We start from the raw sequence: 20,043 nt of genomic DNA on the forward strand, positions 1-20,043 counted from the left end.
GCAGTGCTCTTATCAGCAGCAAGAGACAATCCACCATTTCCACTGGAGGGAAACATTACCTCAATGCTCACTGAAATAAAACCTGGACAAACGGTGAAAACTCGCTCCATTTTAGCACTGGCTTATCCAAAAACTCCAAGAAGATGTTCTATTCTGCAGCTGATCAACAGCTCTGTCTCTCACTCCATTCAACCTAACAGGATGCTATCCCTGACCAGTATCCTGAGGACATTTTTATTCTGTTGGGCAGAACAGAAGTTAACATTATTAGCCAAATCAAGAAAAAAACATCTTTTCCAAGCCACAATGCAAAAGCATCATCCAGTGTAAACCAGCACAGGAACTAACACACGTGAGTACTGCTGCCACAGTGCTCGGGGTAGAGAGTGCCCTGAAGGAAACCAGAGGGAAGGCAGAGCTACACACAGAGCTCCAGGCAAGCTTCCATGCAGTTTAAACCTATCTGAACATCAACAGTGATTAAGTTAATCTTAGCAGGCCTTTTGAACATCCTTCTTCAATTTTAACCCTGGCAATCTGAAAAACAACTGGATTAAGACACTCAGTCAAAAGTTCTAGGGAAGTTCAGCCCCTGAACTTACTAAATCCTCTACTTCTCTGCTTTTTCCTTCATATTGCTTTCCCGAAGAGGCTCAGCAGTTGTCACCCAACCACACGCATGTTTCTTTTAGATCCTGACTCCTCAGGGTTAAACACCAGGACACTGAGCAGCCAACTCCTCACTCCAGTTCCCACCAGAAGCAACCATCCTGTTCTGCACATCACAGACACTTCTTTGGCAAAACCAGACCATGCCCTCATCTGACCTTTGATTTGTCCATGCACAAAATTGCTGCTGAGATCCAGCCTCTAAGAGATAAAGAGGGAAAAAACTATCCCCACCAGCTCCTTATGGATGCAAAACAGTTGAATCCAGTTCTGTGCATCTGTACAGCAAATTCAACACAAAAGAATGTCCCACACATTGAGACAGACAAGCAACATGCCAATTTTATATGTATCAGCTGACACTCAGGTTCCTGGAAACAGGCATCAAAGCTCATCAGTACTTCTCCTATCTCCTCTACTTCCTACACAAAAACTTCTTCCCCAAGCAGTTAGTAGAATTTCATTTTATATAGGTTTGGCCTTTTTCGTATGATTCAAAAAGAATCTGCAACTTGAAATCCCCATTTGTTCTGCCTTGATAATCACAAGGAAGCTCTCCAGAATCACTCAGAAATGCCTTGTGGAAGTGCCCAAGCAGACAATCAAAGACAGGAGGCCTCAATCCAGTTTTCTGACAACTTGGATGAAACAACTCGACACAAATGCGCCCACAGAAATCACCACAATACATCAAGCAGACAATGACTAACAAACTCTCCTGTTTCTGGGGAACTGCACTGCATCCACTAGAGCCTAGCGTTACACAAAAACCAAAAAGTAACAGGGCATTAGGGAGTTCCAGTCCATGGAAGCATCTGACAGAGCCCAAGGAGGATCCTGCTATTTTCTTGCCTAAAAGGCAGACATTACATCAGAAGCAAAGGTGACCCTCTGACTGTCATGCTCTGGTCTATTGAAATGCACCTGCACGAAGGAAGGTTTAATATGCTCTAACAGAAAATGTCAAAGCTTGACTAAATGTCAAGATATCATTACACCCTGAAACAACCACTTACTGAAGAATAGTTGCAAGTCAGATCAAATTTTTAAATACATTTATTGATACTATGCTGGAAAACAACAGATTTTTTCTTTAAATGGGACTAAAATACAGATTTTGACAAAAATTGATATGACACATTGTGATCTCCCAGTTATTTTGCACTAGTCTCAACCCAATTTGCAATTCTTAAGCCTTGAGAAGATCATTTCAAATTACAGACCAGATGCTGATGAGACTGTTATCTGGTGAACTATAAATTAAAATAAAGCAATAGAAGTTGACATCCAAGAAATGCCAAACTTAAATTTTCCAAGCAAGAAAGCAATGAAAACCAAAGCAGGAACTCCTGAAAAAAAATGCTTGTGTCATAGTTTGAAAGCTAACACAATAACCCAAACAACTGGATGTGTAATCACATAATCTGTGATTGTGTTATTTTGCACTATTTATAAACACAGGTAAAATATGACGCATTTGGGGACCTGCCATTCTCCCCTATATCACATACTTCCTGATAGCTGGCTGGACTTATTTCTCCCACAACTCTGACTTCAAATTCTTTATCCTCACAAACTGCAGACAGGTATTGAGCAGACAAAATGAATCTCCTATTTGTGGCTTCTAAGAAAGAGGGGAAGAAGAAGAAACAGGTGTTTAATGATACACCTGCTTCCTCCTGTGGATCTCAATCTGGCAAGTTTCAAGGCTGATTCTCTTCCTATCCAATTCTCCTGGCTAAAATTACCTGTTAGGAACAGAATCAAGTTTCCTCTGCTCGCTCTCTATCCTGAATTTTACCAGAGAATGAATATTCCTTTCAGCTGTCATTTAAACAGCACATTATTTCCAGCATTTTAAAAAGGACAGAGCTTTACCAGTGGCATCACAAGGGAGCTGATATTTTCTACTTCTCTCTCCCTGAGATTCTAATGGAATAGCAGGAGGTAAAGTCAGTGTTTAGGCCACAGAATAAGTCATAAATGCCAAAAGGGCAAACATTCAGGGAACACTTCCAGAGACCACCAAGTAGAAATCTTCAGAACAAATCAATGCACTTTAAGTAATCAATTCTGCTTCTACAATTGCTTCTATTCCCTATTAAAGCATCCAAAGGCTAAAATTACTCTCAGATTCTGCAATTCACAATGCAGTAAGCAAATATTGATGCTTCAGTTTGTGATTTGTGAGCTCTTAAGGTAATGGAAATCAGACTGGGTTGCCCTGTGCCAGAGAAAAAGCCTACGTCTTAGTTTTCAAACTGATGAAAACTATCATTCATTTTGCTATGGAAGATATTTTCCTTGCCTTATCTAAACAGGGCTTTGCATTCAAGAATCCAGAAGAGGAACTGTCATTTCCCTTTGGCACAGCTTCCCTCAAACTCTGTAAAATCAAATGTCATCCCTAATGCAAGTTCCCCGGTGCAACACGTAACAGCATCACGAGCACGGTGGGAAGATGGGTGAGCAGAAGGTGGCAATAGAGCGCCAGATCCAAACCCATATACACTTGATTTCCTTTATATTTTTATTTGCTCTAAATCCATATACCCTTGATTCCCAATTAATGCTCACTCTCACCACAACACACACCCTGTGTGTGAGCTGTGCACCTCCACTGAAAACCCAACATGATATCCGTGGGATTTCTTACAGCTGCATCACCCCTGGGTAAAAGCACATGTACAAAGTCTACATTTCTCCTCAGGTAGATGACATAATTACAAGACTTTCATATAAGCACTTCAGTGTGCTGCCTACGTGGCTCCCTGCATCTATCAGAAAATTACAGGGAACAGGGGGGTTGTGGAGCATGTCCATAAAAAAAGTTATTACAAACCTATGTACCTCCTCCAGCTGAAAAGCTAAATTATAACCACTTATCTTAAAGCTAGAGTGGAAAAGTGTCATTTTATACAGTAACATTCCCCTTCATTTCTTAATAAAATCATCTCCTGAGCACTGGTGGAAAGTGTATGGAAAACTTCCTCCTTCTCCTTCCAAGATTAACAATACTTTGGTTTAGCACTTCACCATTAACCAGGTAACCACAGAGAAATCTGGCTCATCTCAAGTTGGTAGTTAAGCCTTTAAGCTTCAGTCAGAAAGCGCCATTCCACACAGGTTTGTAGAGATTGCCGAAATGCATAAGGCTTGTCTGAAATGCTCTTTTCCATTCTAAGCATGTAGGAGGCATTGAGGAAGGCAGAGACCTCCCTCTTTCGGCCAAAGGGAGGCGAAGCAGGCACACTTGCCTTGACAAGAGATTTTAAGGCAAATAGCATTGGACTTATTCCCCCACATTTCTGATGGAGACAAATAAAACAGGACTAAAGAATGAGGGGGGAAAAATTTTACTGGTGTCACAAGTGCAATATCCCCAACTTGCCACATTTAGCATGACAATCAAAGACTGATCATCATGCACCACAGAAAGCAATTTTTCTTAAGTCCAACTTGGCATTATTATTATTATTTTCAAGCTCTGCAAAGATTTTCTGGTTTCAAATCTCTTGAAATAAAGACATTTCTTAGCATGACCATGGCAGTCCAATGGATTTTTTCCTGCCCTGCCTTTCCCTGCTTGAGCCCAGCAGGCAGCAGTACCTGCCCAAGATGCTGCCCACAGCTGGACATCACCCCCAGCCCTTCAGGGCTTGAAATGGCTCCCATCTGCCCCAATAAACCACACAAAATTAAAGCCCCCAGAACCATGTCGACTAGAAACTATTTGGTTATGTTCATAATATTTATATTTCTATATATAATAATATATAATAATTATTATTCCTGGCTGTGCTAAGTAACTGTTCAAATGATTTAACTTTCCAGTGCATCACGTGCAGCTGCCTCGTGTACCTGAGAGCAATCTTGATTTAAAGATTTTATCAACTGACCATTTAAATGCCATGATGACACTCACAGAACAAGCAGTAGAGGGAAAATGAATATACAGAAACGCCACAGTAAGGTACTCACATATTCTGCCAAAACAGTAAAGAAATCTCTCTCAGCAGCTATAATTTCAGAGGTTTTTAGCACAGAAATCGTCTGATCAACACTCTTCCTCCACTGAGATTAAGGAATTAAAAAAAAAAATCATGGTACAATGATCCCCTCATCAGCAATTAATAAAAAATTAGTAGACACTTTCTGAATTTAAGAGTCTACATTGCTTAAATACTAATCATTTTTTATTACTGAGCAAAAAGAAGCAACTCAAGTGTAACACAGGAGACAAACTGTTACTTACTCATTGGATATCCTTTCAAAACAACATTAAAGGGTAAGCTGCATAATGGAGCAACCAATACTTAAAATGTCTTAATTATCAGTGGTTTTAAATAACTTGGCTTCACTGCTGTCCCAGCTACAGCTTCCTGACTGGTTCACAGATAAAGAAAATTATTTCAATGCTATTTCTTGCCCTGGCTTGTCCCCTGGATTAGTGACGAGAGTACACGGTCCCCACTCTCCAGCAGGCTGGCAGGGGACCATCATTCCCATTTAACCTTCATTCCACAACACTGGCCTTTGTCACAGAAATGCTGCCCTTCAGTCCTATATAAATAACCCTGCTCCCCTGGAAACTGGAATTTGGGCATGCTTTGGGCCTTAACTGCTTCTTACACACTAGAACTACATTAATATGGGACTTCAGTTGAGGGAAACGATGAATAAGATAGTTTGTTCTTTGGTGGTTGGCAAGTATAAAGTACATTAAACAGCACAAACTAATTAAGCTTTTTCATTTTGTTTAAAGAAAGGTACAAAGGACACTTCGTTTAAGAAAAAATAAAAATTCATATCTCCTAACTACTGTTTTTCTCAATTCTTTGTGTCCACACCTCTTAATATAAGTAACTGCCAGGTCATGAAAACAGTCACACAATCAAAAATGAGCTTAACAACCATCAACCACACACCCCCCAAACCTTGGGAAAACAGAATTTTCAAGCTGATTCTATCCCAGTGATGTAACAAAAAAAAAACCCATAACTGATATACATGTTAGGAGACAGCAGCTCAGCTTTGAGAGAATATCCCAAAGATGGATAGCATGAGTTTTAACGGGATAGTAAGAGATGGAAGAATCACTGTGGTACTTAAACAAACATCTGAATATCTAAATAAAATACAAAGGTACTGTCATTTATGACTCAAATTCAATTCCTGTTAATATGCAGATGCCTTTTGGCAGTATTTTAATAGCAACAGAATACTATGATGTGCTAAATTACTCAAACATCAATTCAGCTCTCTGCACTTTCATAATTCCACCCACTGGCAATTAAAGTAAAAATTGTTTAAAGAAGAGCACAATATTTTCTTCAAAGTCCCTGACTAGGGACTGGACAAACCAGAAATAAATTCTTACACCAACAGCAGATACTGCTGTGGGGCAGAGAGCAACACTTGCAGACTGTCCAGTGATTTACAGTATCAGGCATGGTGCTGCTTATTATACCAAATTTAAAACCCTCCCAGTGCTTGGCATCTATCTCAGGCTGACAGTCTAGGCCTATAAAAAAACTGCATGTGCAGAACAGCTTATTTTAAGAAAATTCTCATCACCCTTTCACTGAAAACCTGTAGAATATTCATGCTTTGGAGCACAACCTTAAAAATCTGGCTGCCATATAAACAAGTTTTGTGCTATGCCCAAGAGAATTCATCCAAAACTGAACAAGTCACAGGCCTCTATAACCACAGCTTACATGGAATGTTGCAGCATCTTAAAAGGCAGATGTATCCTGGTGCTCCTGAACATACTGTGAGGAGGGAGATAAGGTGGGATATTCTGCTGAGCAGCCCTGCCTCACCAGGGACCCACCCAAAGGGAGCTGACTCCATGGAAAAAGGCCAAATCCCCCATTTTTTATGGATTGTCTAAGTTCTTATACTTTAACAAAGTTACTTTAAAAAAAAGAAGGTACCCAAAAAATAAAAATTAAAAAAAAAAATCAGCAACATTTGAAAGGAAAGATAGAAACAACATGTAATGCCAAAAAAAAAAAAACCAAAAAAACAAGTACATTAATTTCTTGTGTTATGAACTCAATAGCAGCTTCTTCACAAAAGTCCTGCATCACTCAGCACACAAAATGGATGGAGCTTTCTATTTTATCCTCCCTTTTTAAACCCAGCTGTGACTACAGTTATTCATTTCCTGATGGCTTCCTTTGGAAAGCTAATATTTTATAAATAAAGCCATACTTAGGAGAGCAAGAGAACTGACAAGACAAACAGTCAAGCACTGCCAAGACACAAATGCCTCGTCGTTTGGATAAGGATTCCTGTCTTTGGTACACGGTATTCTCTTCTGAAAATGTTTTGGGTTTGTTCTTGACCATATGGCCGTATTCAAAATAATATTTCAACTGTAGCAATAACGATTCATAATCTGTAATATGACTATTTCCTCTTTAAGCCTTGCATCTCCTCTCCCTGAACCTAAGAACACATCCTACATTCTGGGAGAGCAGACTTAGTGTGTCCCAGCCCAGTGGCAGGACTTTCCCTGGGGGAAGGAGTTACCTCGGCTCAAGGAGCGACAAATTTGTGAAAGAAGAAAACACTGAGGGTTATTAAATCACAGAGACAATTTCCAGCTCAGGAAATCCTGAGCCAAAACCAGTGGAGGCCAGGAGATTATTTCAGGGAAGTATCAGATACGCTTGCCCGGTTCCTGTTCTTCCCCAAGAACCAGGCTGTGGATATTGTGGAGGAGAAAACACTGAGAAACAGGGCCTCAGGTCTGCTCATAAAATGCAGCTTTGATGGATGACAAATGTGGCTTGGCTCTGAATGTCCAGACAAAGTGTATTTCATTGCAGGTTTGCAGCCTGGCTGAGGAACAAAGCAGGCAACAGGTCACTAATTAATGGCATATTTTTGGTTTCAATACTATCACCAAAGTAATCTTTAAAACAGCATTTGACAAAATAGAAAGAAGATTGAGAATTAAGTGTTACATAATTTTTGGCCAACCTAGAGCTCAATCCTCAGCCAGAAAAACTGGTGTAGAATTATGAGAAGATACAGAGCGAGTGGCAGCTCCCAGCTAACCTTCCTAACAGGGGGTGTAAACAAAGCTTAATAACCTTTTCCTCAACAGGAGGATCCCTTCTTCTTCACCCTCCCCTGCAAACACCCCCTGTGTTCTGCTGGACAGTACATGCCTTCCTTGGGACATCTCTGTTCTGCTTTTGATACATTTTAGAACATGTGTCCAACCTTGAATTTTATTTATAGAGGATCCCACATCACTCTTTTGCTTCAGTATTTTTCAAATTCTCAAGCAAAATTCAGGTTTTCCAGCTGCTACTCCATTTTAACTTTTGGAAGACTAGTGGATCAGTCCAGAAACCATGAACTGCTTTCCTTAACAGTTCTTAAATGTGGATCCCAGCAGCCCCTTCCACCGCACGTTGCCTCACATTCACCCCCAAGCAATTCCTCCAGTCAGTAGGTGCAGCTGAAGGCTCTCTGCAACTCCATAACCACCAACCTCAGCTTCACAGCATTCCAAAGGCCCTGCTGAGCAGTTCTGATTTCAATCCATTATTTGCATTTGCTTAAAAATCTCTTCTACAACCAACTGCAAACTGACTCTTTAGAGTCTGTACCAAATTCCCATCTAAAATATGTTCATGTCTAAGGAAAAAAGCTAAATGGAGCACAAAGTGTCTATTACCTACCCTGGCAGGGTTTTATCCAAGGGCCTTGAGTTTTTAACTCAGCTACATCAGCTGACTCCCCTCAGAGAATTTTTAAGTTCATTACCATTTGCTAATCTCAAATCATGAATATGGACTTTGTTTTATTTAACATACACACTCTACACCCACTCCCATGCATATATACTTATACATACACGCACACACTCTGGTATTTTCTTTTCATGAGAAATGTTTGGGGAGAATACTGATTGCACAGCTTTGATACGTGCAGCTTCCTCCCTATCATTTTATGACCATTTTAGTTAACATAATTACCATTACAGCAGATCATAATTTGTTCTCCTGGCTACAAATTCATGAGACAAACTGCTGTGATGCTACAGCCTGATCAAAACAAGAGCAGGCAGCGAAGCAGCCCAACTTTCACCAGCTTCTTCAGCTGAAAGGCTCAAGCACAGAAAGGAAATCAAAATCACTTGCTCTACCTTTGGGGTCCCACCTCTACAGGATGCAGCCTTTGCACCAGAGATGTTACAGACATTGGTGGCTGTGAAAACTACAGAGCAGGTTGACAGTGTTTTTTAAATATACACAATACACACCAGCCCTTTTCCTCCTTCCCAGAGAAATCTGGACAATGGAATTGGTGGGGGAATACACAGAAGGCTTAGCTGGACAGTTCATGAAAAGCTTTGCAATCCTAACCTAGGATGTGGAGGGAAGATTTTGGTTCACTTTTAATAGATGAAAAATTGGGGGTATTATAATTTTTTAAATTATTATTTCATGCCATTGTAGAAAAACCTAAGGAAGCAAATGATTTATGAGAACAGATGTATTAAGTACATGCCACTGATACTTTAGGAGGGAAAAAAAACCCAGGCCTATCCATTACAGCAAAAAGAGTGATGAGACTGACCTCATTTGCCCTCAACGGTGTCTGTGGAAAACTTTCTACCATCAACACTTGTATTCAACAGAAATCTCACTTCCAATGGATTTCCCATTGACTCCTGAAACAGAGCCAATGAAACTAATCTTCAGGGAGAGCATGCATGAAACACTCAGACTGCCACAAGATTAGATGTACATTTTTAAGAGGCACTTAAAGACTTAAGAGTGAAAATTCTGCCGTACACAAACACACTTAGAAGCAGGCACAAGCTCAAAAGGATGACATTCGACACTCCCAAACCTTCGGTGCTGTCTGAAAGCCTGGCAAGGATGTGTACCTTGGCCCATCTTCAACCTCTACCTGTGCCAGAAACAGCACTGGAACACAGATGGAGAAAAGCAAAAGCAACAATATTCTGCATTTATGTCTTATCTGAGATTGTCTGAAACATTAAAACAAGGAGAGTATCTTTAAAAGCAGCTCTGCAAAGTGGCCAGGCTTACGTTTCCATCTCTTCTGGCACAGCAAAGAAACTGCACAAGCTGTGTCAGAATGAAGTATTTTCTCAGCAAATGTTTATAAACAGAATGTAAGAAATTTGTCTGGCTGATAAAAACTATCCATTCTCTCACTGGAAAAACAATGTCCTTTTGTCTGCCATGCTTGCGGTAAAAGAAAACAAATAAGATTTTGGCAGAAAAGCTAATATAGATCAAAAAAAATTTGGCAGCCAACCTGTTGCTCTTTGCAGTCAATGCTTCACATGTCAGGTTTTACTTTTTGTCTGGAAAATAAGCTGTGGAAAAGCTCAGGACCACAGGAGACGCTCCCTCAAATTTTAGACTCTGGGCTCTTTTTTAAACAAAGAAAAGTCACATTGGGAGATTTTAGCCTATTTAAAGTGGCTTCTTCCTTCTATTCTTACGCCCAGAGAAAAAGAAATGGAAAAAATCCAAAACAGAAGAGAACAAGCCACCAAAGAGCCACATACAATCTGCTTCTTAAACCGTGACTGCTCCAAGCAAGAGCTGCTTTCCACACTCATTTCCTTCCCAGGCATTAAAGTGGAAGCAGTTTTCAAGCATGGCTACACAATCCCGTAGAGCAGAGAGTTCTGAGTCACCCTGCGAGTGAGCGGCATTCAGCCCTTGGCCAGCGCCTCCCGCTCCTTCTGGTGGCACTCTAGCTGCAGACTGGCCTGGACACTGGAATTATCCTGCCTGCCTTCACGGCCCATTAGCTTCCATTTCTGCTGGGGCAGAGGCTGTCCTCAGCTGGATTCAGCTCAGCTGCTAATTGTCCCAGCATCTGAACTCATTCCATGTGAAAATCAATGGCAAACCTGAAATACCTTCAAGTCTTCATAGACACTCTGGAATTTCTCCCATTTTGTACTCACAGACCTCAAGAAGACGAAAAGAAAATAATCCTGACTTCTCTGTGCTCATTTTGGTTACATAAAAATAAAGCTTTTCCTTGGTTTTTGTAGTACAGGGGAGATCATGATGGATTAAATCATCCTGGAGAAAATGAGCCCCTTACAAAGAAATACAGAAAGGCAAAAAGCAGTACAAACGTACCACACACCATTCTACTCTTGTTTTGAAGGAACAGCCTAAAGTCAAAGGGTAATTTATTCATTGTGCCCATTTAAATTTTCATGTCCCTTTAGGCTGCCAACAAAAACACCAGTTAATGTGAAATGCAATCCTGCTTTTTTTTCCAGATGTAGATAACTGTTCCTTAGAAAATCCAAAACAGGCAGACAAGAGCCACAATATTAAATTATTATATTTCTAGAGAGAACGTAAAAGTATGTCTGCATGTACAACCATTTCTCACACTTATGTCAAAGATGCAGTTTCACTTTTAATGTACACAAAGAAAAAACCTTTTAGTACCGCATCCATTTTTTTAAAGCAGGAAAATATCATAAAGGTGCAGCACAAGAGCCTTCTAACAATTCTAAAATTTCCATTGCTCACCGGAAAAAAAATCTGAACAGAAGCACACACGTCCTCCACTTACAGCCTTTTTCATTACTATGACAAAGAAGTTACCTAAAGAAAAATGCCACTACCAGAGCGTAGAGGCACAAGCAAACAGCCAATGACTCAGAATCAGCTTGGGTTAAACAACAACTCAGGCTCAGATCAACTCCTCAAGGTGTGGAAAAACAAGTTTCCTTTCTTTGGATGACTTCTGTACCTACATGTCACCACTACCTGATGATCATGAATACAAGCGCTTACAAAAATCAAATTACTTTTTAGATGCTTACTGCCATCAATATGGGTCGTATATCGGCAAGCCACAAAATGTGTCAGGTATTTCAAAAACCAAAAAGACACAGCAAACACGCAACTTAAATCATAAGACACAACAAACACCTCCCAGTCAGCAGATCTATCTGATCTTGCCAGCCAGTTACTATTCACCGAGTTTTTTGGTTCTCCAGCATTAAAAAGACATGGGAATGAAATTAAGAGACTCACAGCAAGTTCTCTGGTGAAGTTGGATGTTAAACCCCCCCCCACCCAGTCACCGATGTTTTCCCAGGAAAAATTACTGCTCCCATCAGCATTTTATCAGGGGCTGTGCAGTTGCTCCAGTTCAGGATCACCACTTTAAAAAAAAAAAAAGTGGCTGTTTAGAGCCAAGCCAGAGACAAAAACGGAAAGAATGGATGACGCCTGTCCCGCTGCCCAGCTCCATAGAGGGCTGGGGAGACCAGGTGCCAAGAATGCACAAGTGTCTTTCATCAAAAGCTTGAAGAATAAAAGACATGGCAGGATTTCCCTGCTGAATAGCACAGCACTGGCCACCTTGTTACCCACCAAAGGGAAATAAACACATTTTCATCTGGGATATAAAAACAGATAAATGCACACAGAGGTTTGATTGTCAAGTCCTTGGTATATTGGAAAAAAGAGAACACCTACCTCTGGAGAAATCCGTGTGGACACGGTCCATGTTTCCACTGGTACCTCCATGATCATGCAGGCTAGAAACTCATGATGTTAAAGGCAAGGCAAAATTCCTAGAGAACCTGAAAGCTCAGAGGATTTTGACCTACCTTTGTGAATCCCTGACCTTAGCATGTTGTTTGGCATTTATCTGAATTAACTGACAACATGACACCGGGATGGTAAAGTCCTTTATTGACAGCTCACACTCGCACATATGGCTCAACAGACACAAATGTAATGTACCAACTGAAAACAGAGAAACAAAAAAATGAATCTATACTTCAAGAATCAATATTGCTCGAGATGGTGATGATGCAGCTCACCGAGCAACGCCTGGTTTACTGAGATGACCTCTGAAAACTTCCCCAGGCGTAATACTATAATGCCCATAAAAAAAATAAAGGGATTTTGTTATTCCTCAGCAGCAGAGTCTCTGCTGGCTTCTGATAGAAGGTACATAATTACAGCAACTACTGATGGGCATTAAGACAGACAGGACACGACATGCTTCCAAGAGAAAGCTTCTAGTTCTGTTTCAATGCCCTGATAAGATGTCGAATGTAATAACCTCAATTGGCTGAAACAAATCACTCTAATTTCATCTTTTGATGCAATTATATCTGTTTCCCCACAATGTATCCTAGTGTAGCTCATGGGACATAAATGTATCCAGGATCAACTTGAATTCATTTTACACTCAGCACATACATGAGGCATTCAGTAAGCCTTGCACCAGATCTAATACTGTTGCTTGCTATATAAAACTAGTGCACAAGTAGTTACTGCTGATTTCATATAAATTTTTATCAGTTCCAAGCAACCAGGGGTTCTTGGTGCTCAGAACGCCATGTGCAGAAAGCAATGACTGTGCTGCACTGTGGCTATCTCCTTCATTCCCAAATTTCTGCAAATTTTGCTTCCCCTTCATAACTGAAGGTTTGTTTAAATGCCTGGCTCCTCAAATTTAAAAAAAAAATTCTAGAGTGGCCACAAGCGGCAGCATTTTGTTTCAATGTTAGCCAAGAACTTTCTCTTTTCAAAGGCTAAAATGATGTTGTGGAACTCTCTGGGGAATAGAAAAGACCTTTTAGTTCCCACAAAGGCACTTATTCAGTGATAAAAAGCAGAACTTGTACACATTGATATGTCTGTGCTTCTGTTCACAAAGACCTGTGAGACAGTAAAACTGCAGCAAGCTTCAGGAAAGAAACCAACTGATTTCTTTTCTTTGCTTGGCTGCAACACGTTTATACCCCATCTTTGAAAATACTTCTTAATTAAAATGCAAATCAGAAGAATTAAGTGCAACCAAAGTTTCGGTTGGACATATTTGTTCTTAAACTGAAATATTCCCCAACTCAGTTCACTAAATCAGCTTCAGGTGAGCCTTAATTTCTCCATGAAATTTCTTTGTCAACGAAATCCCAGAGCGGACAAAGGAAAACCAGGAAAAACAGCAGAGAAAGATAAAGTAGTTACATGCAGCCAATTATGCAAAGTCAGTAGAAGGCAATATCAGAATTTTTAAGCCAAAAAATCTTGTCAGAGAATACTTAATTTTTGTGTCCAATATAGTCTGGGGTTTTAACTCCAAATTGATGGAAGGAGAACAGATAACAATCCATTAGACTCCATAATCTTTTCAGAAGCAGGAAATTCAGGGATAAATCTCCGTTCTGCCTCACTGAAATGAGAACTTGCCTCTGTCCCCAGACATTTCCTAATCAATAGGTCTATCTTCCTCTTGGCACCCTTTTGTCAAAAAGATTAAGTATAACTTTCACTCTAATGGAAATAATTAGGAAACACTGACATTTTTGTAAGCCAGAATCCTTTTCCTTGAACCAGCCTTCGTGAGGTTTCTTCCAAACAGCTTTGCATTACCATCCCTAATTGGAATTAACAGGAATTGCTCTCTGTAACCATGGCTCTCCCATCAACCTACACCCTCCTGAGGGATTTCACAGACAGCGACATAACAAACATTCCACAGAATTATAATCAATTATCAGCGATGTGAAAAAATCATCAGTAGGAGAGCCACTGCAAATGAAATAGAGCTGGGTTTTCTTTGATGCTTCTGTGTGGGCGTCACCCACAGAAGCTCCAGCATTTTGTTCACAGCATATTCACAGACATTATTTCCCAACGCAAGATAAGGCCTCACATACCTCCATCTCCATCTGGCTGCCAAGGAAGGAGCTGTTTAGGGATCAAATCCAGCTTTAGCTTCCTCACAGTTACTTAGTGGGATCATCAGAAATCAGATGCAATGCATCTATCACTTTACAATCAGTATGTAAAGCAGACTTTACAGTGATCACAAGTGCAAAAAGAGATTTCAAGAACGACACAAATATTTCATTCATCATCACCATCCTATTATTACTACTGTTACAGCAAGTAAAATAATTTCAGTCAATTAGCTGGACCCAGGTTCATTAACTTCTCTGCCAAGACAGTCTCAATAGAGCAAGAGAAAAAAAAAAGAGGAAAATACTCATAAAATATGTACTCAAATTAATTATTGGCATATTTCTTATCAAATCGAAATTGAAATACCTTTTGCAACATGCTGGCCATTTAAATGTCAATTCTTCATGTCCCCTTCGGTTACTTACCTAAAAAAAAACCAGGAAAAATACATTAATTTTCCATGTTCTCAGATGTATATGAATATATACCTTACTCTCCACTGCTCCCCAGTAAATTTGCAGTGGTTATAACTTAGGTAAGACAATTAAGATAATGGGTTTTGGTTGTTTTATTAGTTTAGATGACATGTTCCCACTTTGCCTCAGCTAAGCCTTCAGTAATTGAATTTGAGAGTTTTTTTCTTATTATTGCTTTTTTCCCCCATCGTACATGATTTCTAAATAAAAGCTACTTGATGTCCTCAATAACCAGATTTTCATATTCTGTGTATTTACCCTGGAAAAAATCCTTATTGCAGTCACAGTAATGGAAATATAAAACATTCAGCAAAAGAACCCCAATGTGGCCTTCAGTACAAACATTTGTGCAACTTCTCAGCAGCTACTGGCAAAATATATTTTGGGCAGACGGAGCACAGGACAGCACACCCTGGACAGTGCTATACCCCAAACCATAATAGAAGTGCATCTTCCAGGTGGGAACAGCAAGGGGAGCATGGGCACAGCAGGCTCACCATTCACTTCCACAGAAACACGGGGTTTACACCATTATACACTGCATCTCTGTTCTGTAAAATCTTTCCAAACCTGAAAAACAGGCAGGTGTGAGTTCAGAACTTGCTGGAGGTCCTGTCCCCTCCTTTTCACCCCCACGCTCTTGCCCAGGAGTCGAGCAGCCAGATGGAAAAACCTCTGGCTCAGCCTGGCAGCAGGACCCTGCAGGCTCCTTGAGCATCCACACCCCAACCTGGGTGATGGCACTGCCTTCCCCCGGAACTCACAACGGGAGCCTGGGCTACAACCACACGTGTCAGGGTCTGCCAAGCTCAAGCCAACCTCAGCTCCTGTTTCTCCCACCCACACATCATCCAGCACTCTTCTGTGACTGAACTGCATTTGTCATCACTGCCTTTCCATACTCCAGATAATTTTAACAGTTTACAATACATCCTATAAATGGTATGACAGACTTATATGGTCCTTAACTACCAAAAACTATATCCTAAAAGAGAACAAAACCATCTCACATTTCATCCATACCACCTCTTTTGCCATATGCCAGTTTTTAGATGTTTTCTTAACCAATGCAAGTTGAAACTTATAAAAAATGTAGGTGAAACCCTTAACAACTAAATACCTTTCATATTCAGCAAAGAACTCAGCTGAATTTCTTTAAACCCCTTATTTTCCAGCATTAAGCTTGCCCAAGCTTTCTGACGAATTTCAGATGGAAATATCACTTATTCCCATAATGTGCTCACACTGAACAGAGTGTTCAGGCTCAACATTCACTCTGCCTGCATGCAACTAACTTTACTTTAAACTGAATTTTAAATCCCTGCCAAATTCAGATCTCTCCTGCACAAGTTCTGCTGCTTCCACCTTCTGTCAGCCTACTCGGTGATGCCTCTTTTTTTTTTCCCAACCTGGCAGATCTCTTATTATCCTCCTCTTTCAAAGCAGCACATTTTGCTCCTCTAGTCCCCATGCACATGCACGTTTAGCCTTTTTCAAGGGCAGTCTAAGCGCCAGCTACAGTTCAGGGATCTCCAGGATATGAGCCCATTTCAGAATACATAACACCACTGTGCTTTAGCAATAGGAGTTACTAAGCTGGGTTTAGCAGGTGCTACTATAGATTGTTGTCCTTAAAATGACAACTCAAGGTATAATTGCCATCTGACTAGAATTATCTGAAGAGTCATGCTAGCTGTCAGGTTGGGTTCATTTTCCTCCCTTTCTCTTCTAAGGGGAAGCATAATTTTCAAGGCTAAAGAGAAAACCAATTGATTCTCTTGATCACAGGCACTCCCATGGCTAGTTTTCCTACAGTAGTCTGTAATGATTATCCACATACCCCTTCCACAGGGAATTCTGAGTTATCATCAAAACTTGACTGACATTTTTTCAGTGCCTGATTTGGAATTTAAAAAGTTGGGAGAGTCCCCCACAAGAAGTACATGTTAAACTTCAAGTGCTACAGCTCAAGCTTATTTCTGAGGAAAAATACCTTTGTGCTTTGCCATTTGGCAAGTGTTACACAGAGCCAGTCGCCTGGGGCTTTTAGAAAAGACAAAATGAAGACCAGCACCCCTTGGTGTTCTTAAGATCAACCAGCAGGAACACCCATCCTTCTGCTGTCCTTTGCCAATCTAGATGGGATCACAGCCTTCCACTCAACTGACGTGTACATTTCTCTTTTATCAGTGAAAACAATGACCAGACAGACTTCAAATGAGGTGACTCATTGGCAGATAATGAATCCCATTCCATTTCTCCCACATAACAGCCTTCATTTTGTGCTACCTGAGGCATCTCAGGCTGTAGAGAGTCAGGAACCACAAAGTAAAAGCTGTTCAGACTTCATTTGGCATCCCAAACAATTCCTTCCAGAATACCCAGTAGCAGGTGCCATAACACCACCTTTATCCCTGCTTATCCTCCAGTTTTAGAGGGGGACAAAGATGCAATAGTTACTGTCAGTCAGGGAGCAAATCTGTCTAACATTTAAACAGTGAGCTTCCCGTGAAATAGGATTAACGCTAATGGATGAAGCTGTCTCCCGTCTGCCTAACAAAAGAAATGATCCTGCAAACTCTGACCAGAATTGTATTACCTACCAATTACAGACATAAATATAGCTAGGAGACTGAAATCATATTTTTCCTGCTGCTGCAGAGGACTTGAAATGAAAATAGTTCCATCCAAATCAATATACAGCCATCTGCTCTGCAAAACGCTGACAAATCTCCTTCCTTCAGGATCTGTGTCCCCCAAATTAGATGAAGAAGCTGCCTTGCCTTTGCAGCGCTCATTCCAAGAGTCAGCAGGGACTGGTCAAGTTCTGCTGGCTTCCACTGATGCCCGATAAGTGCTTTGGCTCATCCCACATCCACCAAATAACTGCGTTCTTTGATTCCCGTGCCAGGTTCTTGCATCTGCTTAGAGTGCCTCACGCAAGAAGCCAACGCTGTGGTTTGCTCTTTAAAAATCACTTCAAAAAGCCATTAACACAGAGCAAGCTGAAAGCCAGGACAGCAGCCTACCAGAAGACAGAGTCATTTTATTTAGAGACTGAATGGATGGTCCCTGGTGGAGCTGTATGGGGGACTTCTCTTATTGGCATCAGATGCATAGAAGTAGGGTGCATTACCTCACAGAACCTTTGCTTCGTATTTGCAAACAAAGCCATAGCCAGGCAGATTTAACTGAGCACAGCTCAGTTTTTAGCATTTGCAATGCTTCAAATCCACACCTGGTTACCACTTCTAACATAAAAAGTAAAATATTAAACCCTACAGAGCAGTAAACATGGAATATAAATCTCAATTTGTATCCAGAGACCATTATACATTGCCTAAAATGTTCAACAAAATTAATGTATTTTTGTGCTCAGGCACTTTCAAACCAGCTGCCCCTGCACCCTCCTCTTCAAGAGCTCCACAGTGAGCTTCTGATCTTCTGCAGCAAACGGTCTGGGCACGCTAGCCGTGCACTGATTCCCTGGGGTCAAGGAGAAGGGAACAAAGCTGCCTTTGTGCGCATTCCCTGGACGGCAGCGAGAGCTCGGTCACAGATGCAGCACCAGCAGGGACAGTGCCAATCCCAGTGTGCCCAGCCATTAAAGCACTGACAGCACTGACCCCTTCACTGTGACAGGCTTTCTGAGTCCAAAGTGCATCTCAAGATTATCAGTTTAAAACATCCTCCCAAAAATTGCTCACGCCTAACCGGAGCTTTAACATTTCAGAGCCCACTTCTGCAAACTCTCTGAAGCCATCAGGGCTATTTGTAAGACTAGCAACTCTGTCAAAACAGTAATTTATTCTCTCTTCCTCCTAAGCCTAAAGACCACTAAAGGGATTTTAACAGGTTTTGAACAGTTTAAATGCACTGCGCTCTCGCAGCTGTTCCATGTGAACAGCAAATTCGTGGTCTTGCAAACGCCAATTACATCTTGAGGGTGGATTGGTGACTCAATATACCTTTTTATACATATGCACACTACCTACATAAAGCCATAATGCAGTATTTTGTATTTGGCTTCATTTACTGTCATTACAGCAATCTTCTTAAAAGCACTAAAGTGCCAGACTAATATCTGGATCCAAGCTACCTCTAAAGTCAATCTAGGCGTTAGCAGCAAAGTCATCTATTTAATCCTTTAGGGAAAGGGAGATAGCTCATAAGTACTGGAAATACAGCCAAAGGAAGAGCTCCACAAAGCCACCCAGTCATGGAAGATGGGGCAGTAAAAATGAGCAGTAGCAAAAAACTGCATCTGCCATGCTACCCTGCTGCAGCCCTGAACCCTCCCACGCGCTGGCTTCCAGGCTGAGGGGGAAGCAGCAGCTGGCTGTCAGGTCAGAACACAAATCCCACCCAGAGAGGATCCAGCAACAGGTAGCTGGATCCAGCAACACAGCTTTTCTTTACCTACAATGCAGAGTGCAGAATTGGGCCTGTGATATTCAACAAGAGAGAAAGGAGAGACAAAGAACTGAGGGAACAATGGATCAATCTGACGTTCCTCACTTCCCTGAGCAGGTTTAGAGTCTACAGATACTCATTAATGGCCAGTAATTAGATACTTGTCCTCCGTAAATATACACCACTGCTTCCACTGAGAGCATGTGAAACAACTCCTAACAGCAATGACTGCTAACTCGATTCCCAGTTATTGATAAAGTAGTTTACAGCACTTATGAATTTTGACACATTTTCTGAGACACCTCAGCACTTCCTTGCTCCGTGACCCAAGAAGATCTCATTACTGTCTCTCTCTCAGGACAGGCGACCTCTGCTGACCGTGCTTCCAGTACCACAAGGGACAGGGTGACAGCACGGCTTACCGTGACATTCACCGGGCGCCAAGCTGCTTCCAACGTCAATAGATGGGCTGGAAACTAAGCTGAAGGACACACGGCTGGAGCACCAACTTGCAAGATGAAATTATCCCAGCCGTCATAGCTCCTTGGCGTCCTTCCTATTTTTCATGCTACGTGTTCAAGAGGCTTTAGCTAACAGTCTTTTACTTAATTAAAATTAAGATCCTGATCTCATTATTTTAAAAGAAAGCAGATTGTAAAGGTGGCTTGGGGGAAAGAAATTTGTCTTCATTACTGAGCCTTGCTAGACTTGCAAGTTCCTTCCTGGCCTATGATGAGAGA

General features: G+C 41.1%; 1 protein-coding gene across 2 annotated transcripts in view; it reads right to left on the reverse strand.

Annotated features, from left to right (window-relative positions):
* Window positions 1-20,043, reverse strand: part of ANK2 (ankyrin 2) — a 277,263-nt gene that overhangs the window by 220,047 nt on the left and 37,173 nt on the right. Inside the window, exon 2 of one of the 2 annotated variants that reach the window (XM_038134950.1) lies at window positions 14,781-14,839. The exons of the other annotated variant lie outside the window; for it this stretch is intronic. Coding sequence (XP_037990878.1) covers window positions 14,781-14,801 — 21 coding nt within the window. The 5' untranslated portion in view covers window positions 14,802-14,839. The remainder of the gene's footprint in view (window positions 1-14,780; window positions 14,840-20,043) is intronic. 2 annotated transcript variants of the gene reach the window in all.

This window comes from Motacilla alba, chromosome 4 (genome assembly GCF_015832195.1).
Source record: "Motacilla alba alba isolate MOTALB_02 chromosome 4, Motacilla_alba_V1.0_pri, whole genome shotgun sequence".
In the NCBI taxonomy this organism is placed as follows: Eukaryota; Metazoa; Chordata; class Aves; order Passeriformes; family Motacillidae; genus Motacilla; species Motacilla alba.